Source organism: Lepisosteus oculatus, chromosome 11 (genome assembly GCF_040954835.1).
Source record: "Lepisosteus oculatus isolate fLepOcu1 chromosome 11, fLepOcu1.hap2, whole genome shotgun sequence".
Lineage (NCBI taxonomy): Eukaryota > Metazoa > Chordata > Actinopteri > Semionotiformes > Lepisosteidae > Lepisosteus > Lepisosteus oculatus.
Window position 1 is genome coordinate 11,553,105 of NC_090706.1, and position 27,770 is coordinate 11,580,874.

Consider the following 27,770-nt stretch of genomic DNA (forward strand, 5'->3'; position numbering starts at 1 on the left):
ACACAGCTGGCTGAGACGTCTGTTCCAGCCACCCACCACTCTTGGAGTAAAGAAGTGTTCCTAAATGAATTCCTCTTAGGTTGCCAACTGTGATCCCAGGGTCTTCGTTTAACCACTGAGTGTGAAGCAGTCCCCTCGGTTGTGCCTGTTCAAAACTGAACACCACGCTGCAGTATACTGTACATTAGGTCTTACTAGAGCATTGGAAAGTTTTAGCATATCTTCCCTGGATTGTTTTTTGTTCTATTCCCAAGAATTCAGTTTGCTTATGTATTGCTTCTAGGTCTTATTGAGACTTAGAATAATCCAGACTCCATTTGTGTTTAATTTCCCGCAGCTCTGTGGCTCAGTCCAAGATTTTGTCTAGTGTTATTGTGACTCCCTTCAAGCTATTTCTGTTTACCACTCCCCTTATTTTTTATCACCATCAAATTGGACTTCTTTGCCAACTATACCAGTATCAAGATTGTTAATATGTATCAGGACAAGCAGTGAGCTTGAAATGAATCCCTGTGGCACACTGCTACTCACATCGGCCCAGTGAGAGGCTGTCTAACCCACCATCTCCTGGTCATGGTTCTTAGCTTTATCTTCTAGTATTAAGAATCTATTATCTTATAACCTGTTTACTCCTATATTTATTGTTTACTGTTATAGAACTGGAAAAGTTATTTGCCTCCTTTGAAGTATCTTTTCTGTCTCCCTCTTAACAATTCTTTTTCAGTTGTGCCTGTAGCTCTAAGTACTATTTTCTATTTTCAATGACCTTTTTATGCACTTTGTGTAGAGCTCTGGGACACAACACCAACCACAAAAAGGAGCATGCACAAATGATTTTCTGTTGCTTAGCCTGCAGCCTTATGCAGTGCTGGATGCAGATGACTGTTGTTTATTTTCCATGGGAAGAGCGGTGTGAAAGCTGATTGATTGTGCCGCTCATTGTTTCTGTGGGATGTTCGTTTTATTGTGCCAGGGCTCTGTATATTACCTGTAGACTCTTCAGGCTTTTGAATTGCCCTTTACCAGCATCTGTTAAAATTAATCTCAAACACTTATTTGACATCTCAACTGGATTCTAAATCCTGCAGGTATAAATCTGTGTTACGATCAAGTCAGTCAGAGCGTGTGGCGCCTCATTCCCCTCTTTTACCTCGGATTTTTAAATTAGGTCCTTTTTTCATCCGTTTTGGTTCTTGTTAAAAAAAAAATTTACTCTGTCTGACCCTGACTTATCTCCCTCTTACAGTACGTATTTGCATCTTAATTTTATTGCCTCTCTTGTTGCTCGCCTGGACACTCTTGAGCCTGAGTAGTATGTCTCGATTTTATATTCAGTGTATAAGGAAATATGATTTAGAGGTGTGCATTGGCAGGGTGCCCAATATGTCCGGCTTTCCTGGCTTTCCTCTTATCTGCTGCAGCCTGCACATCTCAAGTCCGTTGTAATGTCACTCTAGTGTTAGGGTTAGGAGAAAAGTCGGGTTAGCATTGAGGTTAGGGTTATGTTTGAGTTTACGAGTGGAAATTACAAAAGAGAGAGCTTTCGCTGACACTGTGCCAGAAATCTATCTCTGCAGGTTTCATGCACAGCAATCCGCTCGGGTTTTAATTCAACTCTATTGAATCTGCAGAAGGGGCTTCATTGCAGACATACAGTAGCATTATCCCAAAGTATTTGAAGCCTGCTACAGAGCAAATTGACATTTCTGTTCTCTTCCTTCAAAATGGAAGATTTTTCCATATGAATGGAGAAAATCTAATCAATGTTAGGAGCTCAGGTACCAATTAGGAATTTGGAGGGGAAGGGGACAGTTATCCATTAAACAGCTCCATTTCAGAATTAGCATTATCACTTCATCTCATCTTCATATTTTTATGGTGGCATCACAGATGTGCATGCTGTAACTTTGATGGCAATCACCTGCAATATGCCTCTTGGAAAAGGAATCGCTTGCTAAGTGGCGCCCGTTAACTACCCCAGCTTCCACTCTGAAGATTGAAATAAAAGGATAATGGTGGCCTACAGGATGAGGAAGGAGGGAGCTGCATTTTGTTCAAAGTAAAAGTCGTGTCCTTAATCCTGTGCAGTAAGTTAGTTCTGTTTTCATTTTGAAGTTCATCAGATGCTTTTGCTGTATTATTTACCTGACCTGGAGGATAGTGCCTTCTTGCTCAATTGCAGAGGATCAGGCGCCTGGCACTGATCAAAAAAGCAAACAGCATTTGCCCTTGTCTAAGACCCTCCTTCAGTCTGCAGAGGAAAAAGGGCCAAAACATTTGTAGCTTCATCAAATCTGTTTCCTCACCAACCCTTCAGAAAGCAAACTGTGAGGGCACACTACATTTTTTTTGCGGTGAAGGGACGCGTTCATCTTCTTATCACCACGATATCATAAAAAATGCAGAGATATTGAAAAAATGAACCTTTTGTTATCGGAAAGACTTGTCAGTACCTGTGGTTTCACTTTTTGTTAAAATGTTCTTGATTTTACTATGTGGCGCTAAGTGACTGTTCAGACACATTTGTAAGGGGGAAAAGTACCTTTTGTTTCACTCATTTCATCAGCTGCTGGATTCAGGCCATGATCATGAGTACTGTCCAAGTACATTTTACTAAAGAAGAGCAATAGTGAACAACAGGAGCTCCACAGCATGGATCTCCAAATGTGATCCTGGAGAGCCCCAGTCCAGATATTATACAGTAGGTCATTCTAAATTACCTGTTATTTAAACAGTAGGAGAACATTTTTAAAGCAATTAACTGATTAAGAGAGAAATATTTTAGTGACGGAATACTGTTCCGTGGGGGCTGAAGGATTTTCTGATTTTTGTTCCAATTATTAAACTGAACACACGCCCATTTTATTTGATCTTAGATAAATTCCAGGCCTTAAGAAATTAGGATGAGCGAATTGAAGTTTAATGGCTTTACTGTTTGATGAGGTTCGGGGTTGTCTGAGAAAATAGTGTTGAAACCCAAGGAAAAAGGAAAACAAAAATATGTAGTTTTGCAATAACAGAGGATTGTTAATCACCTATTCTTGATAATTAATTGTTTGAGGCTGTGAAGTGCAAGACAAATACTGTACTTTCCAGCTCCTGACTGAAGTACAGGAGGTTGGCTCTCTGAATCCGAGGAAGGCTGTGGACAAATTAATGCTTCTCACAGAAATCAAATAGTGTGATCGAAACCACAAAACTCATAATCCAATTTATTGAATCTCAAATTGTTTTTTTTTATAGAACTATTGTTCTTTTTGGCTACACAAAAGGCATCAAGATAGTGGAATATGATTTTATAGAAGTATTCTATTATCTTCATTATTGTTGTAATGAAAACTAGTAACGATAGAATTAAATGTAGTATATCTGTAGTAGTAATAGACAGTAAGAGAACATTTAAGGCTAGAATACTGAATACTGGACTAAATATGGTTACACTGTATTCCTAATGACTGACTGATACTGTTGAACTGGAGTAGAGGACCTGTATAAGTCTGGAGGCTACAGCCTTGGAATCTCCTGTGCTGTACAGTTGGAAAGTCCTTGTTCCTTGTGTCTGCTGCTTGGTAGAGAGACACGGAGGAAGTGTCAGAGAAAAGAGATCTGTGCTGCTTTCTGTGTGTCGGCTTGTTGATTCTCCAGTCTATTAACACCGACATACTGAACAAACACATTGATCCACCCATCTGAGGAAGAGCAATTATTCGGTCTCGAAATCAGATATCTACTAAGCAAGAAAGGAGAGGACGCAATGAGAGGGAATGTGATCCTTGCCAGGATGAGAAACTGCTGTCAACCCAAAGAAAACGGATCTCACAAGCGGTACAGCAGTATAGCAGAGGGCTGCTCTAGACAGACTCTCTAGGTGACAATCTGGACTTGCTTTGTATAGTTTGCATATTTTCCCCAAACTAATGTGGCCTTTGTCCAAGTGCTCTGATTTCCATATACCTTCCAAAAACATGCTGGCCAGCTTGTTTGGTATCTCTGAGTTGTGTGTGTTCCACATTATGGATCGGCGTCCCATGCAAAGGTCCTGGGAAGTTACTGTATGCTTGGAAAAGATTTTAGGTCACCCTGACCCTTACAGGGAATAATTGGCTATCTGTGAATGTGTGTGTTGCATGAAGAACTAGTTTCCTCCTTAAGCCAATAAAACTCAAAACTGTTCTCTCTTTATGTCCCTTTTCCCAGCAGAACTTGGATCTGACACTATGATTAGAGTGGAAAATTGCAGCTTCTTACTCTCTGGATTCCCCCTGTTTCACAGTTTGTAAAATTGTCTATAGACAGAATTTGACTGGAAGTGTTTTACTGCGTCCCTGTTACTAGCCGCAGAAGTCACCGCAGAAAATGCCAATCCAGTCCATCAGTACTACTTGAGATAGGAACCTGATCAGCTCAAGAGGTGCTATAGCTAGAATTCCTGATGGGTATTTTTAATGGATCACAATTATGCCTGTCCTGCACATAGCCCTGTCATGGTAAAGCGAGCAGCCTCGACAGAGATATTACTGAAGCAAGCAGAAAGCGCTTTAATTTGACAGGTTCAAATAAGCATGACACAACAATTGCTTGTTCCGAATGGTGGATATTTTAAGCATTGCTTAGTTTTTTTGATAATAATGACATAGGTTTTCTTCCTTCAACAGATCAAATGTGTGCGCTGTTTTGTTGCACAGACTGTATATTTGAGCAGAATAAGTACCCGTTTTCTACCTGTTGAAAAAAGTACTTTAAAATTTTTAAAAGCTTCTAGCTCAAAAACAAAATCAGCATTCTGGATTTCTACAAGCCATCATAGATGTGTACATTTCAAACCAAGCTAGATACAACAGTGGTGTAAGAAAAGCAATTATACTACGCCATTAGCTGCTCTAACTAAATTTCGATAGGATGTGCCTGCAATAACCCTGTCTAATCAAATGTATAATAAGCGACTTGAGTACTTTATACAAAATGTGGTGTTCTGTATTGTTCTCAAGACTGGTTATGCAGTACACGTCCTAAGGGGAGTGGGACAAACTACCCAGGCATGTGGTTGAAGTCAATACTCCGGTTTCTTCCAAGAAATGGCTTGATGTGATTCTTGGATCAATTAACTACTATCTACCATGCGGGACGGGGCCGGTTAGGCTGAATGACCTCCTCTTGTTTGTAACTTACGTCCTTATGACATATCGCTACAAAAGAGCAGCTTTATCTTTCTCTGGAAACACAGTTTTCCTGCTCGTTAACCAGACTCGATGGTTCTTAATTGCTGTTACATCCTGTTGTGTCTCTGGCATGGATGTGAATGAGGTGTCTCATGAGCGTGTTTTCTGTGTTCCAGCCACGAAGCTCGGCCCGGAGGCGTTCAGATTTGACAGCGGTTCTGAGGCCATGGCCACACGGCTCAGTGACAGATACTACATCCTGCGCCCCGAGGTGGTGGAGAGCTATATGTACATGTGGAGGCTGACACACGACTTGAAGTACAGGCAGTGGGGCTGGGAGGCTGTACAGGTAAGACACTGGACCATGTGAATCTGGTACCTGGGGGCAGCTGGGCCACTGGGCTCTTAACTAAAAGGTTACAGGTTACAGATATTGAATCCTTGTACATGTACATTAGCCAAAATCCTCAGGTCTACCCTTACCTTATATTTATAACCCAGGTACTTATCTCATGTCACTGAATCACCAAAAATACATGTTGCTTTTTTATATCACCACTAACATAACTTTTGGACCAGAACGTTAATTGTGTTGTTCACACTCAGAACAGGGTGGCACAATGGTGCAATAGTTTTGTTGCCTTGCAACACTAGGGCATTTGGTTCCATTCCTGGAACGCTGTCTGCGTGAAGTTTGGATGTTCTTACCATGTTTTTGTGGGTTTCCTCTAGTTGCTCCAGTTTCCTCCCACAGAAACATACTGGTAGAATAACTGGCTTCTGGAAATTAGCCCAGGTGTGAGTGTATGTGTGTTTTTGTCTATGTCTGCCCTGCGGTTGGACTGCTGTCCCATCAAGGGTGTATCCTGCCTTGTGCCTGTTGCTTGCTGGGATAGGCTCTGGGTCCGCCGTGATATGGTATTGGATAAAGCACTTAGATAAATGGATGCATGTACACTCAGGACATTTTGCACTGACCTTTTAAGAGAGGTCTGATTCTCGTTTAGTGTTAAGTCACCTAGCCTCTCAAAGGTCGATCCCTGCCCTAAAGTTAATTGCTTTTGCTTGTGTACATTAATGAAACTCAGATGAAGTCTTGGAGCTTGCAATTTGTATCTTGGGAAAGGCGAGCATTTTGCAGGAAGATTCCAAAGGGGAGATGGGTTTACTACACCAGCCTACAGCTCACTCTTAAAAGTGAAAGTTGAAAAACAGGTTTGTTTCCAACTCTGATTAAAGATATAGTTCCATTCTAACATTTTAAGACCAAAACCCTTACAAGTATACTTCTGTGCTCGGTAGTAGTTCAGGTGGGTAGCTGCGTCAGCATGTGTAGGCTGCAAAGGAACAAGTAATAGGTTTATTCCATGCTGAAAAAAAGAAGAAAGAGAACACAACGTTTCGGCCGTGGAGCCTTCTTCAGGTGTGGTACTTCTGTGCTCTTCTGGGATTCTATAGAGATCCTTTGGAAATCCCTACTTTCACTGGAAAAGAGAATATAATTACCAGAAGAGTCCCTGAAGGGATCTGTAAGAAATGTGGATTAGAAAATCCTACAGGATTTCAGTACAATAGTGATTTTGTAGTGGAATCATACAGGAATTTGTTGGTTGTATGGGCTGGGGAAGGGAGACGGTTTTATTTCCTTTCCATAGAAGGGGGACTGAGAAACTCTCATAACAAGAGTGAACTAGAACGTCTGAATGCTGCACGTGTTCAGCTCAAACTCCTAAATTGTCTATAGGTTTAAACTTTAGGAGGTTTAAAAGGACAGACTTAATAAAGACAAAAAATCAATTAAGATCGTTTTTCTGGTTGTCAAATGCCTTATTTTGGTAGGAAAAAGAGATCAAAGAGATAAAAAAATATTTTTTTTTTTTGTCCAAGAACACTGGGCTGATCTGCGCACTTCATGTGCTTTTGTTCCTGCACAAGCAATTTCGGGGAAAGAATTAAGTCTTGTGAATGAAAGTGCACTTGCCTGCACAGATGTTTGCACACTTTATTAGGAGTGGGGTGGAGAGAACAGACATCACATTGCACTTTTTCAGAGCTAATATCTTGCTTTGTTAATTACACTCTGCGAGCGTCATGTTTGCCATTACTGGATAATAATGTGTTAGTCATTCCTGTTCAGCCTGCATGTTAATCAGACAGGCTCGCTTGCAGCGGCGGTCTTGTGTGTTTATTAACAGCACACAGATAGCAGCCCAATGCACCGGCAGACAAATGTTCCTCCTTTAGTCCCAGCCGATAAGCGATCCGATAAGTTGTTGAGGTCTACAAAGCTATTAGCAGCATTTTGTAGAAAATACAATCCAAAAAAGTATATTGCAAATTGAGAGCATCCATCCAAGAATGTCTTATTTTGAATTGTGTGGCATCTTACAACCTCAGGGTACCTACAGTATATAAAGAATTTAATGTGCTTTGAATTGAATCCTCTATTTGTACATTCAAATTATTTTAATGTAATTTATGTTGTAAATTTTGTTATATTACTCTTCCAGTGAATCACTGTTGAAACAATACGAGATGACCACATCCGACTAGGCTAATTTTAAGCAACTTGAGATTGTTCAGATGATAACCCAATAACCTTTCACTGTATTAGTACAATGTAAGATTCTCAATATGCTAATTTAACAGTCCCCAGGCTATAGACCAGTTTTATAGAAGTGTAGAGCTAAAAATTCTTTATGAATTTGCTCCTGTGTGTCTTAAATTTCCTATTTTTCTTACTCCCTCAGGCGCTCGAGAAACATTGTCGAGTGGAAGCAGGGTTTTCTGGCATCAGAGATGTCTACACTAGTACGCCTGTCCACGACAACATGCAACAGAGTTTCTTTTTAGCAGAAACCTTGAAGTAAGCACCAGTCCGATCAGCTTTTGGAATGGCAGCTTTTTCCCCCGTCTGCAGAGCATGTTACAGCAAATTGAGATGTACACTACAACAGTTCTCTCTTGCTCGCTCTCTCTTCATCTCCGTATGCCTGTGTCTCTCGCTGTTTCTGTCTCTCCCTCTTTCTCCCTCAGTCAGTTCAAGTTGTGCCTTGCTGCATCAAGAGTGTTGTGTTTTTTGTGGCTAATGTGGATGATAGGTTGTCGTCACGTTACAACAAATGCATGCCAGATCCCAGTGTAGTAAAATACTGTATATGGGCCCCTTATAATTTCTGACCCAAAGATTGTTACATTGCTCTGAATCGTAAACTCACTCAATATGTGATTATTCTTTCCATATATTACATCTGGTTTTCCACAGATATTTGCACATCTCCTTTGGAAATGTGTAATTTATAGGAATTCCTCAAATCTGCTTGAGAAACGGTAACATGCGAGACTTTTGCTCCTTGAATTAATTTGTTAGCAAAAATGTTGTCCTCCCCCCAGCCTCACCCCTCCCCAGGTCCAAATCTCATCGCTTTTTTGTCAGCACTCGACACAACTAAACTGTCTGTCATCCCATTTCAAAGCGCACAGATAACCAAAATATTTCTATTCCAACGCCTGCACTTACATGTGCTTAGTGGTGTCAACTTTTAAAGCTAGTGACTTGCACAGATGCTTCATGGTACAATAGCTTTAAGACTTTGTTTATCAGGCCTGGGCAGAAGTCTTCATTTTTTCTACAGTTAATGAAATAAAGAGACCAATTAAGCAGACAAGAGCCCAGGAAAGGGAATTAGTCGACCCACCATTGTAGCAATGCCTTACCATTGAGAATTTAGTGCTTGTGAAGCCTAAAAAGAGAAGACGGTTTTCTGAAAGGGATTTTCTTCTCAGCTCTCCAGTGATTTGAGCCATCTTCTCTGTGATGGTGTGTCAGATTTAATAGAGCTGAAAGGACTGAGGAAAGCACCCAGTGCTCCAGTAGTTTTAAGAACTCTTAAGCCTTGCAATGGATTCTGATATCATATTGCTTTTCTCCTCCTGGTGTGAATCCCTCAGCACAACCCTTTTGTTCATTTCTTTAAAAAGTTAAGGCAAGTTTCTTTGTGACCAGCAATGACAAACATTTATCTGAGCTTTTTTTTTCAGACCTGGTTTATTAAACATGTTCCCTGAATATCAGCATTGAAAACAGCGGTAATGTTGTAAACTTTTGTTGGGAAAGAAGAAAACTAAAACAGCATAGTTCTAGACAAAAGCAATCCAGTTCCAGAAGACAGAAAGGGATATAATAAACACCAACAAAAGTCTAAAAGAGGAAATAGACGGAGAGAGACAAATATTGCAGAGGAGACTAAAATACATGTTTTTCAGTATTGGAATGGCAAAAAATAGAAAAGATTAAATAAATGTCTCAGACAAAGATGAGGAATTTCTAGTGGATGACAGGGAAGTATTAAATGTGTATTTCACTCAGATGTTCACTAGGGAAGAAACATATAACATGACACAGACTATGAAAAGACAAAGTTCTGTATTAAATTGTATTAGCATATAAGATCCACAATACAAATCCTCAGGGCCTGATGACATTTTAACAGTGGTACTCCAGGATTTAAGTGGTGTCTTAAACAAATCTCTTCCGGTAGTCTCTTCATACAGGGGAAAGACCCAGAAGACTAACCAGAAAAATAGAAACTGTACTGTAGTGCCCATCTATGAAAAGGGTGTCAAAACCGTGGTAATAACTAGTGTAATCTTCCAGGTTTCCCACAATGCTTCTACGCTTGTGATCTATGTCCCATTCTTGTACAAAAAGCTGTAATGCTAGCCACTGCTGTGTTTGAGGCTGCTCCGTTTTGGGCTTGGTGTGTTAAGTAATTTCCATGGCAACAGTGCTCTCTCTAGAGTCCCAAGGCTGAGGAATTTTGAAAATTCATTATTTTATGAATACCACTATTCTAAAACTACAGTGTAGTTTGCTTGCTCAGATAGTAAGAAATCACGTTTGCTGTGAATTGTGACTGAGAGATGTCAAGAAAGCTGAGTGAACTATTTTTAACAATTTTTAACAATCATCCACTCACCTGGTGTTTTCACATGTGGGGGCAATGGGAAGTCTGCTGTTGAATCTCTGGAGCACTTTCACATCTTTGTGTGCATCTCTGGCAGCAGTATGTGATCGCACGTCTGTCATATAAAAAGAGCAGTAGTCAGCAGTTTGGTTTCACGATTTGCGGTTGATTAAAAGGGGGAGATTTTCTTTTTTATCCAGAGATTCTCTGTAGATTTGAAAAAGGGTTGTGAAGACCATGTAGCAACACGAATGTATGATTTCACATATACTGTTCCAGCCTCCTCAAGGCTAACCTGAAAAAGGTCAGACCTGGGAGTCTGCCAGTGACAGATTTGGAGGTAGTTCATGGTGTATCATAAGTTTTTCACGTGTTACATGTAAGATTACTGTACAGTATGTTCACCCAACAATTTCTGAGGTGATGAACTTTCCTAAAAAATGTAAGCAAAAGTGATTCATATCTTAAATTAGGTCGTTGTAAAAACTCGAGTCATCTAAATTGTGCCTATTTTATTAAATGCGCTAGAGAAAACAGCACTTCTGTGAATTACTGTGCATGTTGTGGATGAAGGGTTGATCATTATAGCTCTAAGAGAATGTAATTGAGCAGACTGACAATCTGAGTTGGAGTTGTGTGATGTTGTGCCCTGATCAGTCTCTTAATTGTGTAGTAAAGGCAGGGCACGTTCGTTTGAACTTTACAGGGTTTTGCAAAAGCTGGATGATTGCCTGGGCTCCCTCAGGTTGTTTCTCAGTGGTGACCCCTGTGGCTGTTTGGGTGTGTCCCGGCTGGCAGTGCTATTGGAGAGGATTGAAGCTGTACTCCCTCAGACGCCAGAGCTCTGCTGGCAGTGCTATGGGGCTCACTGAGGGAATCAGAGCAGAAAACATGAAGAACAAACCTTTTGCAGGGCTTTTTTCTCCTGGCAGAAGCCAATGTGGCAGCTTTGTAGCAAGTTGAGCTGGTAAATAGTTGGTGATTCCAGACAACAGTGCAAAAGGATCGGGCAAAACTGTGATTTATAATTAATAATTGCTTACACTTGTATAGCCCTTTTCTGGACATGCCACTCAAAGCACTTTACAGGTAATGGGGTCTCCCCTACACCACCACCAATGTGCAGCATCCACCTGGATGATGCAACGGCAGCCATAGTGCACCGATACACTCACCACACACCAGCTATCAGTGGGGAGGAGAACTTAGTCATGAATCCAGTTCATATACAGCATAGGGATTATTAGGAGGCCATGATTGGTAAAGGCCAATGGGAAATATGGTCAGGACGCTGGGGTAACACCCCTATTCTTTTTGAGAAACACCCTGGGATTTTAATGACCACAGAGAGTCAGGACCTCAGATTTACATCTCATCCAAAGGATGGCACATCTCCCCGCCACTATACTGGGGTATTAAGACACACACAGACCACAGGGTGAGAGCCCCCTGCTGGCCCCACTAACACTTCTTCCTGTAGCAACCTTAGTTTTTCCCAGGAGGTCTCCCATCCAGGTACTGACCAGGCTCATACCTGCGTAGCTTCAGTGGGTTGCCAGTTGTGAGCTACAAGGCGATATGGCTGCTAATTATTTTATTTAAAATAAAAATGACATTGGCAGGGTGGAATGTATCAACACGCTTAGTCTTTATCTTTCTCCTTCCCGTTGCAGGTATCTGTACCTGCTGTTTTCTGATGACAGCCTCCTCCCGCTAGAGGACTGGGTGTTCAACACTGAAGCCCACCCTCTGCCCGTGGTCCGACGCCAGTGCATGACAGGAGACAGGGACAGCGAGTCCCAGGCGTGGGGGCAGCAGCAGAAGGAGCAATAGCACACCCCCCTTGCTGGAGGAGACGAGCCTTCAGCCACTCCACTGGGTTGAGATTTCATTTCCTTTCCAGTAAAGGATTTCGTCATTATGCTGTGATTGTATTTTGTGAGCCGGCTGTCCACTGTGAAGGACGCCAGCGTTTCCGTGGACAATCAGACAATGTTAAGAGCACTTTCTCTCTCGCATTCTTTCCTCTATGAGGAAAACTAGTGGCCACAAACAGGGGCTGCTGAGTTTTGGGCCATATTGTGAAATCAAAAACCACTGAGCTACTTATGATCACTTGCTTAGTTATACATTATACAGTATATGTGTGTGCGCACGCATATATATGTATGGTATTTTCTTTGTGTTGATTTGACCAAAGGATATTTTTTCATTGTTTTACTTTTTGCCCATACTGTACCTCCCTTACAGCTTTGTGATCCTTTCCCTTTTTTCAACTTTTATTTGGCTTTTAGAGATCGTAGGTATAGCACATTTATCTGACTGGTGGAATATGATATTAATGAACTCGAGCTATATATTCAAAGTATATAATTCTCCTGGACTTTTTAAAACATTTTTACTGTGTTTCCTCAGATACATCTGTAATAAATAACCCTCTTTTGGAAGACAGGATAAGTAAAAGGGCCTTTGTACAGTTTGTTTATATTCTTTTTTTTTTCCCCTTGCTTCATTAATTATGCTCTTCTCGTTTGGCTCAGCAGTGCAACTTAGCCTGCCACTAACTGCCGAGCATTTAAGACATCCTGTCACTGGGTGCAGACTGGCTGCAGACTGCGGACTTTCATTATAAAGAAACTTGACTAGTGACAAGTAATTAAAAAGTTTCCACCACGCGGAAGAGCACCAAGTGAAATTTTGGCACACGAGCAGCATCCTTGCTAGGCAAGCTCACTGAATCGCAAACAGGAAGACATAATTATCAGGTATGAAGCGCAACCAGCTTTTTTTAGATGAGTTGCTGTTTTGGCAGCAGTAATTTTACAGCTGACTTTGTTGACCCTTGAGGAGGGAGGCCGCAGTGCCTCTGTGTTCTATTTACTGTGACTTCGCATTCCTGTTCAGTGTATTTTTTTTTTGTTGCTTTTCTCTCAGGTGCTTATGTAAAACAGAACAAGATGGTTCTTTTTCGGATTCTGTTGTTAATTTGACCTGTTTTGCCTCACATACTTTGTTGAAATTTTGAAAATGCCGGTAAAAAGGCTTGTGCAACTTTGTACATTTCAAATCCCGACTCTGTGCTTCTGTTCTTTGTGCGTGTGGTTTTCTGTGTTGGGGTCCAACTATGAAAAACTGTTGAAGATGGACCAGCAGGGCTCGATATTGCTCCCTCTGCTGCAGTTCTGTACAGTAAACTAGCATGGTGCTAAACAAACAGTGTTTGTAAGTGTCTCAAAGCAACCTATTTACCTTACTAATACTTGGAACAAATCACTTTAACTCGCCCACCTATCACAAATTATCCTGTGTCCTGTGAAGTGACTTAATTTGCAAGAAACCTGTTTTTTCTATCTTTAAGAACAGCCATCTCACAGTTTGTAATCTGCATACTGGGTGGAGGCTTGCTGTTTTAATTTAGTACAAGCTGCAATTTCTTTTTTATGTGTGTTAAAAGTTGCTGCCCATTTTAATTAATGGAGGAGGAGTTTATTGTTTTTATTCCTGATTTGGATACTTGCTCCAGCCATTTTAATGCCTTACCACTTGAATGATCTGTTTGGAAAGTTTTGTTTTTTAAGTAGAGCCTGTAATGGAAGATCTTCCACCTCTGATGGAAGGACCTCTTTTCATCTCTTTTCAGTTTTCCATTGTTTGGTTAGTTCCTGATTAAGGTGGAGAAGAGGCCTGATTCAAATAGTGAGCTGTTTTGGGGTGACTCACCTGGCTGAGAAGAGTAGGATAGGGGTTCCCTCATCTGATAAAGGGTGAGACAGGGTGCTTCTGCCAGGGCAAAGATGAGGGAGGTGAAGCAAATCGCTCAAGTGAGTCCATAAGAAGCCATGATATTTTTATACAGGGAGTTGGAAGTGGACTAGAATTAGAGAGGAGGTCAAGCTTTGTTTTAAATGGGTTTTGTAAACCAGCGTTATTCATTTTTAATTTTTCTGATAACAGAACCAAACGATCACAACAGACACCTCTGATTCTTGCCTGGTTGCACCAAGGAACCTTGAGAACTGGGCAGCTTGTTTCTGTTTTGTTTTGTAAGGTTGCACACTGTACTTATATTAGGCTGACGCATTGATGCACAGTGAAAGTTCCCGCTAAATTAAAGTTAATGTGTTAAGTAAGCAGTGGTGGTTTCTTAAACGGTCGCTGCTTTTAAATGCTGCGAGGCAGTTTCATAATAAAAAAAAGTCTTGCATAATAAAATTAGTCAAATTTATGTTGAAAGAATCTTTTTTGGCAGTTATCCAGGCAGTGTGCTCTTCTGTTAATTAATGAATTGTCTTCATTTGCATAGATTTATTTTTCACCGGTCGTCAATAACATTGATTGGGCTGTCCACACAGATCAATCGAAAGAAATCTTTGTTAGTAAAAGAGAGAAAACCATATTGTTAAATCAGTCAATTTGCTCCTTGTCATTTCTGGGTCCAGAAATCCATTCAGTCTCAACATGTTCTGTAAGCACAGGAGCAGTTAGCAAACTTATGTTCTTCAATGGGGGATTTCCAGGGGTTATTGTGTTACTACAATTCCTTAATTACCGAAAGAAAACAGCTTTATCTCAATACATCAGCTATGCCCCGTCTGCTATTCAAACAGCCATTTGTTTTCCTCTAGGTCCCTGTGCACTTGGGTAAAATGTCACTTTCATTCAAGTCTTTCAATACCTTCAACCCCTAAAACGACAAGAGCAATTAGATGTGAATAACACTCCCACTCCAGATTTTTTTCTTATAAGGAAAACAAAGTAGCAACATGGGAATTACTCTTTAACACCTGAAACAGAAAGAGGCAGGAGTTAAATCAGAATGGCTGAACAGCAGCAAAGTAAGGAAATATGCTTGGGGAACGTCACGGGAGAACGGGTATGATTTTCCTGGAAACTTTCCAGATGAAAGACAGCAACTCTTGCAAAAAGGACACGCCCTGGTTTCCGAGAAGGTTAATTAACAGTGAAAGTATCTACCAGATTCTGTACTGGCGTCTGGGTGGTGGAGGAGGAAGGAGGGAGTTTTATTTAGAAGGAAACACAGGACATTTTCTCTTAGTGCAGTGATGCAAAGTGTCTTTCACACACTCCTATCCATCTATTCAACTTAAAGGCTCAATAAAATGGGTGTCCTTTACGGATACAAATGTTGTCTATAATATGCAGCACACTTCTGGCTTTAGTTAGTTGCAACTACATTTTTGTCTGGAATACTTTTGCAATGGAATGTTCCTGGCGGTGGCTTAAAAACTAGTGTGTTTTATGGAAAACTAAGAATTGAATATTGCTATCAGTGATTTCAGTATGCAAAATCATCATCATCATAAGACTTCTTGATGGACAATACTAATCTTGAGTGTTCAAGCTTTGATTTCCTGCTTTCAGACCTTTTTAAAGGTTGAATTTCATCATTTTTAATAAAGATCAATTCAGCCCCGTCATATCTCCATTGTAGAAAGTGATGAAGTGAAGGTTGAGCATTTTTTTCATATTCATTATTTTTCAAAGATTTTTCAAACTTTGACATTTTAATTCTACGTTCATGTACCCCACCAATCTAATTTTCTTTTTGCCACCCTGGGAAGTCCAACATGAATGAACTGTGCAGAACCCTCTGGTTTAAGCTTGCTGGCAAGTGTGGGCAATGGATACTGTACTATTTATTTTACAGTACAGTACAATCATTTGTGTTTATGACAAGGAAATTATTGTTAATTTTACCTCCCAGGAAGAGTGGCACTAACCAAGGATATCAATGCAAAGCACCCCATTAGTAATTCAGTTTAGCTTTTTGTTACTGTTACTTTTTACTGTGACAACCTATGTGATAATAAATCTCAATTTTCATCACGATTTTAAAGAACAGACCACTATAAATGAAATTATTACAGTACTTTGTTTTAAGCATCACTAAATCATGGCATGTTAAGCTGTAAGCATAATATATAGTTAAGCCTTTGTAAACTGGCTATCCTTGATTTTAAGCACTTGATCGTGACAAACACCAAAGAGATGCCTAATAGTGATGTCTAAAAGAGTTGCAACATTCTTACTGGTCTAGACCTATCATTTTTTCATTCTGTGCATGGAGTGTTGTAGAGCTACTGATTATGGAGTTCAGCTTGTGGTGATTTCTGACAAAATCTAACCCCCTTTCTATGGGATTTGCAGCATTTAATCAATGTCAGCTTCACCTCGCTGACAGGAGCAGCAGAAGCCAATGTACAGACTCTGCAGGGAGCCAGAGACAAGCTCAGCAGCCCTGTGTGTCCAGGCGCTGATCCTATTTTAACTCTAATGCCTTTATAAAAGCCAGAGCTTTCCTTAGAGAATGTGTGTAATGTGTGATATTAATATCTTAGGAGACGGTATGAGAAGTTTCTTCTTTTTATCTGGATGAGTTTGTGTAGACTAGTGTATCTGTCGGCCTGGCAGAAAGCCTTTCTGGACCAGTCAATTATTCGGCTGCTACTGACCTGCAGGATCACTGGGCCTACTCCTGACGTCTCCAGCCGTCTCTTCCTGGTGAACAGGTCAGTGATTATTTATCCTTCTATCCATTCATTTTCTAACTGCTTCCTCCAGTTCAGGGTCATGGGGGAGCTAGAGCCTATCCCAACCAGGAAGGTACACTCTGGCTGTCGTTGCAACATGCAGGTGGGGGCTGCACATTGGGGGTGGTGGTGGTGGAAGGAAGTCCCCATTGCTTGTAAAAAAGCATTTTGAGCGGCATGTCCAAAACAGCGCTATATAAAAGTAAGGAATTATTCCTTATTCTAAGCCAGTCCCATAAGTTCTGTGGCTCAGTTTAAACCACCGTCCTAAAACAGTCCTGAATGTGTTTCCTAACTTATTGTTTCAAGTTGTTGAAAGTGAAAATAAAACACGGAACAAACACGTGCGAACACAGGGATAACATGCAAACTCCACAGAGGCAGCACCTGAGGTCAGTTCTGTATTGCACAGGGCGAATGAGGATCTGTGCATGTATCGACTTCCTATTGGACTCATTTGTCACTTGGCACAGTGATGTCCAAATTACAGGGCTGAAAATGAACAACGTTACTGGTTAAGCCACTCAGGAACCCATCCAAAGGGATTAATAATAATCATTAACAATAATAATCACTATTTTATAATAATGACTAATACTTAATGATGATAATAATTATGAAAATAGGTCAGGACTGTGGTCCAGTGGTTGGCAGTGCTGACCCAACACCATTATAGAATATATTATATACTTAAAGAATATTGTGAGAATGTATGTATTTTTCTGAGCAAATACAGCATCAATCAATTAAATAATTAAGAAATTGTATGGAATTGTTTAAATCCAGGTATATAACCGCTTGTATTTTCCAAAAAGCTGCATGTTGAATGTTCCTCTCCCAAAGAGTAACCTTTTTTTAAATAGAATCCAAAACGTGACTTGTAAGAGGTGAATACATTCAGGAGTATTCCTTTATTATTCAGAGCTTTAATAATATATCCCTGAAGCTTTTATACTCTACTCTTTCAAGGCTGTTTTTTTTTTAAAAACCTATTTTCTTCACAGGCTGAAATGAATTCAGGTAACGTTTCACAAGCCCTGATTCACGGCAGACTGCCACTCATGCTGTTAGACACAGAGTAGGAGAGCTCCAGCAATGCAGGAGTGAACTGTAAACTGATCAGTGACAGTAATATAATTAGCCTAGTTCCCTATGTACAGTATGTTCATCTTAATTAGGGCCCATTGCATGAGCAAGGAATACCGTAATAAACAGGATTTTCTGATTTCTCCTTCATATGATAATGAAATATAAACCATAGTGTTCCAGCTGCTGCAGTCTCAGAAAAACAAAAAACACTTTTCAGAAAGAGAGAAAATAATTACTCAGTAATGGAATCAGCTTTGTTGTTTGTTTGGGGAACGTTAAGTGCAAATTTAATTGACTGGCAGAAAGGCAGGCATTAAAGCTGACAGGAAATGATGTCGGTAATTTTAACAATCAAACGGAGCTTTCGCTGTCGTGGGAAAAGATGAGCCACTGTTTGTGTTTCTTTTTCTGCTCTTCAGTGCATTGATCTCTCATCTCCCTGAACTGCATTCTAGTCTATTACAGTAGATAAAGGCTGGACATCCTATTAACAAAACAAAATACCCTTTGATGTTTTCCAGCATACAAGAAAAGCTTGGCTTTCGAAATTGCATATTGATTTTAGTGTGGCTGAAATGTTCTGTACACGGGGAAAAAAAGAGCACATTGATTTTGCCACCCTTCCAAAAACTTTGTCAGATCAAATATAATGATGTTTTGATGCATGGCTCTCTTCAAGGAAAGAAGTGGCCTCTACATCTCAGTAGCTGTCATCTTCTGGCTTCAGCAGGGGTCTGTGACTTTTTTCTGTGGTGCAAGCCTTCAGCAAGTCAGTGGATGTCCACCAAAGGTCAAGCTTAATGTGATGCATTCTGACCTGCCTCTGACCTCTTGTATAACACAGGCGGTATGGAATATGGATCAAACATCATATTTACTTTACAGGTAGCCTTTGTGTAGAACAATGAAAGGACACTAGCAAGAACAACAAAGGAAGAAGTGAAAGTCTTTCAGTATTTTTAGAACTAAAGTAGCACTTAAGTAAGCGCCAGTTTCTAATTTCAGTAAGTGCAGCAGGATCAGTCATGGATCAATGCACATTACCATGTAAAAAGACACCAACAGACAACTGTCATTCTTCTTCCTAAATTCTACGGAGTTTGGGCATACTGGTCTTTTCTTGTTGTGTACTTTTACCCAGACAAAATTTGGGTTGGGACACACTTGTCAGTTTAGTAGATGTTTACCAGCAATTTGTAGAAGAGTACGTACAGTATATGGGGTTGTGGTAGGTGGGTTCAATTCTTGGAGTGTGTGGAGTTTGTATGGTCTCCCTATGTTTGCGTGGGTTAAAAAATCAAGCAGCTTATAATAACAGACTTTAAAGAAGAATGAAATCTGTTTTCTGGTTCCACATTAAATAAGTGGAGGTGCTTTTGGAAAATGGAGGGAAGTTTTGTTCTTGAGTGAAATGCTTTTAAAACTAAAATGAAGTACATTTTCCTAAAGCAGAGAGGCTAAACCCTCAGATGGAACATACAGACCAAGGACACCTATTCTATGAGAAGGTTTAGCACACTACATGGGCAGCTCTGTAGGTTTCAGTAGCTCTGATAAACCTTAAGACATAGTAGAGGCATGATTTGAGTTATTTTGCTTTATTGCCACAATTCATCAGGGATCATTGATGAAGCATGTCTTAGATGACATTAAATTCCATTTAATTCGAGCTGACGATGAAACTGTTCTCATCTGTAAGTTCTTTTCCCAGTGACTATTCCAAGCACTTGTTCTGTCTTGTTGTTGGGATGGTTTTCTGGAGGATCTTCGGGCTGTCGCTGGTTCTTTTATTTAGGTGCTGTGGTGTTCTAAGCATTCGAAAACTGCTTAAAAACTCCTGTCAGAACTGCTTAATTAAATTAACATTTCACTCTGATTAGTACAGAGTTGTTTTGTATTGTGAAATAGTATTACTGGTAAATTTAGCTAAGAAAAGCAATCCTAACTGACTAAACATGTTATACAGTATACAGTTCAGGTTAATCTTCCTTCATATAGGCACACAAAGAAGCCAACACCTAAATATGGAGTCCTAGGTTTATTGTTTGAGTATAAGCCCTGATCACACTTTTCACACAGCGATGAGCTTTACTCGCTTATTGAAATGGAAATGTACATGTTATCGGATTCAACTCTGTTATAACTGTTATTTTCAAGAGCTGTGGGAGCTTTTTTTTTGCAAGCTTTTTTCGTTTTTTCACTAGACTACGGCAGACTATTTTTTGTAATATTGTTTGAAATGAATTGAAGTTTATACTTTCTACAATTTATCCCTACTGAATGACAATATTCCCTCATGGATGCCCAAATGGAAAATATTTAGAAAATATTTCTCATCTTCTTTTTCTGACTGTTTTCAAATTCTGTACAACAGATAAGCCTCTTGATACTGTAGTAACAGACAAATAAGTTCTAGAATCCGAGATGAAGTTTAAACAACTGAGTTTATTGCATGCAAGGAACAATAAGACCAAAGTATTGTTCGAAATATAGGTCCGAAACTTCCAGTTTATATAGCAAATTTCAGCCGCTTCTGACGCAAATTGTTACCATGGTAATGGGGGGCCACCTGTGTTTGGACAATTCCAAGACCTTGAACACTTGTGATGGTCGGTTTTATCTTTCCTTAGTTAGGAGGGTCTTTATCTTGCACTTGGAATTTCATATCAATTAAGTCCCATCCCTGCCATAACTCAAAGGTGCCTAAGCGTGGAATGTCTTGTGTTACAAGAAGTCTTTGTGCAGAAAGAAATCAGTTAACCCCTTTTTTACATCTTATATCTTTCTTCAATACCTTCAGCGTTAATGGATTATCTGACACTGCACAGCTGTCAGAGCTGTGCCATGCAAGTACTGTACTTTTATAGCGTGGATGAATTTAGTGTTACCTAATCAGTGTTTGAGAAAGTGATCTTGCTTGTAATATACTTTTAACAAAGCCAATATTCACTTCTAAATGCAAGTTGTCAAAACTTTTACTCATGTCTTTTGAGGAACACAGAGATTATGCACATTATTATTATTGTTTTTATAAAGCTTTTAAGTATTATATGAAGTAAATTACCGGTTAATAAATTGTTTACTTGAATCTGGATTAATGAAAAACTTGACCCATTTGACAAATATAACACCTGTATCAGACTGAGAGCAGCTGCTGTAAACAAAATGCACAGCCTGTGAAATATATTTAGAGATTAGAGTGAAAAGCTGCCTCAGAAACATATCTGAGTATAAAATACTCTATTTGAGTTTATTTGGTCTTCAGTGGAAATCAATCCAGATTTAAAAATTGAATCTGGTTTAAACAAAACTCTGGAGTGGCTGAGGCCACCAGGAGCTGATGTTGAGAATCACTCTTGAAAAACACAACAGCATGTCAAAACAATTTCTTCATATAATTATAGTAGTAATTCATGGACTGTTGCAGGTCAAACAAAGACCCGCCCACCAGGGCACATTTTCTCAGAATTCAGTTTAACTTGCCACCGTGTCTTTGGACTGTGGGAGGAAACCTGTACACATGGAGGAAACATGCGTAACATGCACTGGCATAACATGCAAACTCCACAGAGTCAGAACCCGTGGTCCGGAATTGAACCCCTGTGCCCCAGTGCTTGGAGGTAGCAAGGCCAAACGCTGTGCCACTGTCCTACCCTCCTGTTTTTAGATGCTTCTAACGTTATTTAAGAGATACACAAGATAAACAGAAGAGTACTCCATTTATTTATAGATATTGAGCATTTTCAACCCTGGATAGAAGCATTAACATGTACGTCAATGAAGAAGAAGTTCAGATTTGGGTGGATCAGCAGTGGACGCACAACCTTTCCAGCTTGTCCTACTATATATTTCAGTTGCTGCTTTCTGAGGGCAGATGTGCCACTGATTCTGGATTTACGTCACCCCCGTGTTTGTGCAGTTGCGGCTTCTCAGATGCTGATATCTCGGCTCTTCCTTTAATTGCATTGATATGGTAATAAGTTACCACGAGGCCTGAAAAATGAAGGATTTTGAGGGAAGCTCACATCTAAGGATATAGTGAAGTCTCTACACAGAGAAAGCTTGGTAAACTATGTACTGTATGTGCTGAAGAGCAAAGTCTCCTTCTAGATGGATGTGTATAAATATGTATTTTTGAAAATGTACCTCTGCTGGACTTTGGCAAGATTTAAAGATCCAATGGAACACAAATGAGAATATATCCTTCCACCCTCAAGGACTAGAGTCCCTCGTTAAGCCATTTCCACTGTTCCTGATCTTTAAATAACAGGCAATTTAGGATGACCCAGCAGAATAACGGGATTGAGGATGAATGTGAATGTCAATGATACAGAAGAGGTGAGTAATCAATGTGTAAGAATCTATGTACAGTATGTGTAAGCATGCAGGACGAGACAGCCCTTCCGCCACAGGCTTGCTGTTGGAGTAGGAACATTGCCAGGATGACCTTCTTTGTTCAGAGAAGGTCCCTAAAGGTCCCCTGCTGTACCCTATATCCTTGATGATTCAACTCTTTGGTATAATTTACTTTTTAAAGATGTTTTTTCTTGAGTAGATTCAGAAGATGGGACAGAATAAGACTACTTTTTAGTTACTACAGACTATCGGTAAGTTAATACAATGCATAACAGAAAATATTAAAATAACAGCACCTGTAGCCAACAGGATGGAATATATACTGCATCATGTAATCAAATCCTGACAGCAGTGCCATGATATATTAAGCATTACTGTAACTGACATGTATAATCATGACCTGTTAACAAGCTAACCAAACTGTGAACATGGCCAAAGCCAAAAGCATAAGAAATACTCTATAACTTCATAAAAAAGAAAAGATATAAGGTAAATTAAAAGGCCTTTTAGATGAAACAAAATATTCTATACAACAAAAAGAATGGAGTAGAAAAATATGATAGGTAAGAAAGAATGGGAATGGAAACATATTATATGTGAAAATATGAGTAATAGTTGAAATTATTCATTATTTTCTATTATAAGCAAACATTCTTGTAGTCTTGGACACCCCGAGAAGCTGAATCTACTAGTTTAGTCCCCATGTTGTTGAAATTAGTGCTTCCCAGCCATGGTCCTGTGGGATCTCTGTGCCTGCTGGCCTTCATGCTTGCCGAGCTCTAAAATCACTGGTGCTAGCTGAAGCCTTTAATTGATCTGATTCCTTGTTCTTCTCTTTTTTCATTCACTCTTTAGTTTTTTTTTTAAATGAGCAACTGCAAGCTCATTGTTTCCAGCAACCTTGGCATACAGAGCTTAAAGCAGTCTTTCCTCAAGAGTTCTTAAAACAGTTTAGTCCCATAATTGTGTCTAAACAGCTCTTGAGTGATCAGCTCCCGGTGAACAGACCCAGGTGGGAATGACCATGTACTGTATCAAACACTCCTACAGTGAGTGTGTGTTTTTATCTGCTCCAGAGGACCACAGACAGTAGGCCTGATCCTCAGTATGAATACAGACTGTGAAATTGAGGGTTCCCGATCGTTCTGGCTGTGGGAATTTTAAGCAGGAGGTGTCAGAAAAGTTACCAGAGAAGTACAATAACTGGCTTGCTGCGGCCAAGCATTTGTAGCGACGTCTCCTTGTGATCCTTTAACATTGGCTCTGTCCATCATTGTGAAGCAGAAATCACTAAGTATTGGATACTTCACCCACAATGGGGAGAAAAGGAATTGAGTTTAGAACAAGTTAGTTTTACCTACCAATGAAACATTGTTGCAATAGTATTCCAGTTGTCCACATTTATTGGCATTTCTGATTTTTCTAGGCTATAAGAATTGTTGCATTGGTTTCAGTCTATTGTGTTGCCCCCCCCCCCCTTCACCTTTACCATTATAGATTCATCTCACAGATAAGGGGTCTCCATTCCGACCCTGGAGAGCCCCAGTCTAGCTTGTTTTATAGGTAAATCATTAACTCCTCAATTACTGAAGGCCAGAAACAATCAGAAAAGGCAGTGTGTGTAGAAATTAAGTGATAGGTTTATTCTATGCTAAAAAGAGAATAAAGAAGACACAACATTTCGGCCGTGGAGCCTTCTTCAGGTGTGAGAAAAATAACTGGACTGGGTCTCTCCAGGACCAGGGCTGGAGACCCCTGCGGTAGACGGTACTGCTCAAAGTTAGATCTTGAGAGATCATAAGTTCCATCCCTGTTGCTTCAGTTCAAATGAGACACTTCACTGCACTGGGGAGTGCAGACCAATTTGCATAACACTGTTTAACAAATGTTAATTGGGTCTGTTTTGATAAGCCAGTGAAAAAAATGGGCTCCCTCTTCATCAGCTGCTTGGCATTAAGTTTTAATGGTGCTCCGGCAGTGACACCAGAACATTAGCATGTAAATGGCAAGCTGAATGGATGATAAACTGCTCAAATGAGGCTTGCTAGAATAGGTGCGCTTTCAAAAGTTCATTATAAGTGAAACTCGGGAAGCTGCTTGTCTAATGTTTAAATAGACCTCCCAAAGCCAGCAAAGAAACATCTCCATCTCCTTGCAGCTAACATCAAGTATGAAGAGATCCTTTTTCTCTTGTGTTTAACTTTGCAGATTAAATGCCGGGGATGATCCGTTATTCTGCTTATTGTGAGCTATGTAATGCAAAGTAGCGGGGATGGAAATGATATCATCCGTTTCAATTTCGACACGGTAGCTTCGCAAGAAAGCTGAATTGGTAAAAGGTTAAGCCCAGATGTACCATACACGTCTCTTTATTGAGTACGTTTGGTTTTAGTACTGTAGGCTTAAATACAGTACTTTACCTTGTTGGGGCCTAAAAAGAGTTAAAATGGTTTGTGATGGGAATCCCTGACACTGCCCACTAAAAAGACAACTCTGAAAGAAAATGAGTCTAAATATGAAGTTTGAATTCATCTCTATCTTCTCTTTTAATAGATCACATTTTTTATCTGCATATTTTTACAGTATCAGTTTTTTTTTAAACTTTTTTTTAACAACTCAACTAAGACTTAGTAGACCACACTTTATTCCTTACCAGATGGCTCTGTTGAGTCATTATCATGGCAAATACGGGCTGACGCATGTAGTGGTGTAGTTACTTATCAAGATCCACGTGACTTTGTGCAGACTGCTTCAGAGCTTTAGAGTCACACCCCATTGATTGCTAGTTCTCTTTGACACACGTGCGGGCAGAGAGCCGGCAACACGATGAGGATGAGAAACAAAAAGTGTCTCTGTTGTGAAATGTTACTTTGGGAAATTTAGGAGAAGTTTTTCTAACTTTTAAAGGCTACAAATCTACAATTTTGTAACCATTTGGGGTTTTTTTGCTTGCACATTGCAGATTTGGTCCTTGCCTCATTTGAAATCACTATGTATTGTAGCAATAGCAATCAGAATCAGAATCACCTTTATTCACCAAGTGCATTTCATGTACAGGGGATTAACTCTGGTGTAGTTGGTACTGGAAAAACATTCTACATACTTTATAGCACACATCAACAAGACAATCAAGACGTTATCATTATGAAGGTGCATATACTGTATACCTATAAATTCTGGTGAAGCAAAAAGACAGCTTTAGGAAAGAGGCTGTTCAGCTACCAGGTGGCTCTGGTTTCAATAGACTGGTAGTCTCTTCCCGAGGGAAGATTATGAAACAGGTGCTAACCTGAGCAGAGAGGTCATCAGCAATCTTTCCTGCCCGCTTCTTTGCTCTGGAAGTGTACAGATCATCAATGGAGGGCGGATGACAGCCAATGACCCTCTCTGCAGGGCAATCAGCACACTGCACGGGCAGTTTGAGCAGTAAGCAGTGCAGATAAAACACATTCCAAATAAAACTGGTAAAAAAAAACATAATACTGCAACATTTGGAAGAACAATAAATAACAATAAAATATCGTAGAATAACAGAATTACCATATATAACTGTATAGAATTACCGTCCTGTATATTTCTGCATTTTAATTCTGAGCAACTGGCAATTTTTTAATTGCAACAGCTTGACAAATTGCATTGGCACAGGAGCTGGGAGCTGAAATTGTGGCTTACAGATGAGCGCCTCCAACTCCCCTGTTGCTTCAGAATTTAATGTCCACGCACCACCTGTCCCCAGCTCGGCAGACTCCTGTCCCTTCTGTCTGCATGCCCCTGAAGAGGCTGTTCGGCACAGAAGACTGCAATGGAGAGAGACCTTTCCATTTAACTGAACATAATACAGCTTTAGCGATTGCACTTCAGTATTTCATTGCCTGTGCTGTGATTTTTCGATGTCAGTTTCTCTTTCACTGTTAGCCTCCTAGTAGCTCTTTTTCTTCTTTGGCTCCACTGTGACAGGACCGTCTATCTGCTCAACTGTGTCCATGCTGATCACACACTGCCCCTGTGACTCCTACAGTACATCCTGTCTGACTTCAAACTACTTGCTATCAGCTGTGCACTGCCTGTTATCACCTACAGAAGGTTTTGTTGAATTTCTAATTGTCTTGCTATGTACTGTATGTGTACAGTATGTGGTGACTATGATCTTTTCTTTTTGTTTAATCATACTATCTAACAGTATTGCTTATTCTGCACCATGCACTGTATTATACTTCTTATTTTTAGACTATTCAGCATCCCTGGATCACTCTGCTTTCTACACTGTGTAACATTGCATTTCTGGCAATTGTGCAAGCTGCATTTAATTTTAATCTGTGCATAACCATAGAGATACTGTATACTGTACATATTTTCATATAAGGGGTGTAGTTGAAGTTGGTTTGAGGAGGATTCTTAAACTGGTGCTCCTGTCATTGATTTGTGGTATTGGATATGTTAGCAGTGCATGTCAACAAGGTGAAAGTCAAGGTGCATAATGAAGCCTGAGCTCATCCGGGTTACAACAGCATTAAGCAGACTGAACACATGTGACTCCTTTCCTGGAAGGGATACAGGTCCATCACAGGGATTGTCACCCCCCCATCCAAATATGCTGGCCCCACTTATAGAAGTGCAGTAAGGTACAGTTCCTTACTCACATTTACAACAGCAGTCTCAGCAGTAAGGACCTGGACCCATCATGTGTCAGCTGGGAGTCCTGTCAGTTACACAGTACTCCATTGAAAAAGCTGGGTTATAATGAACTGATTAAGAGAATATAGGTTAGGTGTCTCCTAGCCTGGTCCTGGAGAGTCTCAATCCAGTTATTCTTCCAGGTCACCCTAAATAGCTTGATCAGACCAGGAACACTTTTTTAAGCGGTTGATTAATTTTACAAGCCATGTTTCAATGAGGGGAACACCAGTCCTTCGGGGCTCAAGGATACTCTGAGTTTTGTTCCAAATGATCTGTAAATTGGTCGACTGAACACATCGCCTATTTAATTGATCATAGTTAAATTGTTCCAGGCCTTTAGAAAGTGATGATGTGAAAACTAGCAAACCTGCTGGAGCGAAGCTCTCCAGGATCAAGGTTGTACAGGGCAAGTCCTTTCAATGAGGGTTCTGAGGAAACGTGTGTGAAATCAGCACTGCTACACTTGATCTTAGCCAAAAGACTATCACATATAATAGCATACTGTTCTGTCTTTCATGAATCAAGGTGTTCCCATTGTGTTTCCTTGGCCTAGGGAAGTAAATTTACAGCAGAGTACAGTATGCTCAAACTATAAGACCTCCTATGAGATCTGTGATAGAATGATGGCAAAGGTATTATAAATACTATAGCCAATTTAGTGGAGTTAATTTTCATAACAGATCTTAAACTGCATCCAGACAGATACTGTATTATAAATTATGGGAATGGGAATATTAAGTACCACAGGCTGGTCCACAATCCTAGAAAGCTGTACCATCTAAACAGACTTTTAGTTCTGCGTTGTGTATATAAAGTCAAAGTTTGCAGCAGAGAACAGCTCTTTCACCCATTCAGTGTGACGCTAAATTTCACTATAATATACAAAGTGGAATAAGAAAAGACCAGTAAATTATGCACTGAAAATGACCATGTAGTTTACTTTGCTTGATATTATATTGGTACATACGGTA

At 40.0% G+C, this 27,770-nt stretch overlaps 1 protein-coding gene across 1 annotated transcript in view; it reads left to right on the plus strand.

Annotated features, from left to right (window-relative positions):
* Positions 1-13,193, plus strand: part of LOC102687632 (mannosyl-oligosaccharide 1,2-alpha-mannosidase IA) — a 213,800-nt gene extending 200,607 nt beyond the window's left edge. The window contains exons 10-12 of the mRNA XM_069195584.1: positions 5,336-5,508; positions 7,910-8,025; positions 11,800-13,193. Of these exons, the coding sequence (XP_069051685.1) occupies positions 5,336-5,508; positions 7,910-8,025; positions 11,800-11,959 (449 nt within the window). The 3' untranslated portion in view covers positions 11,960-13,193. The remainder of the gene's footprint in view (positions 1-5,335; positions 5,509-7,909; positions 8,026-11,799) is intronic.
* The last annotated feature ends 14,577 nt before the right edge of the window (positions 13,194-27,770 follow it).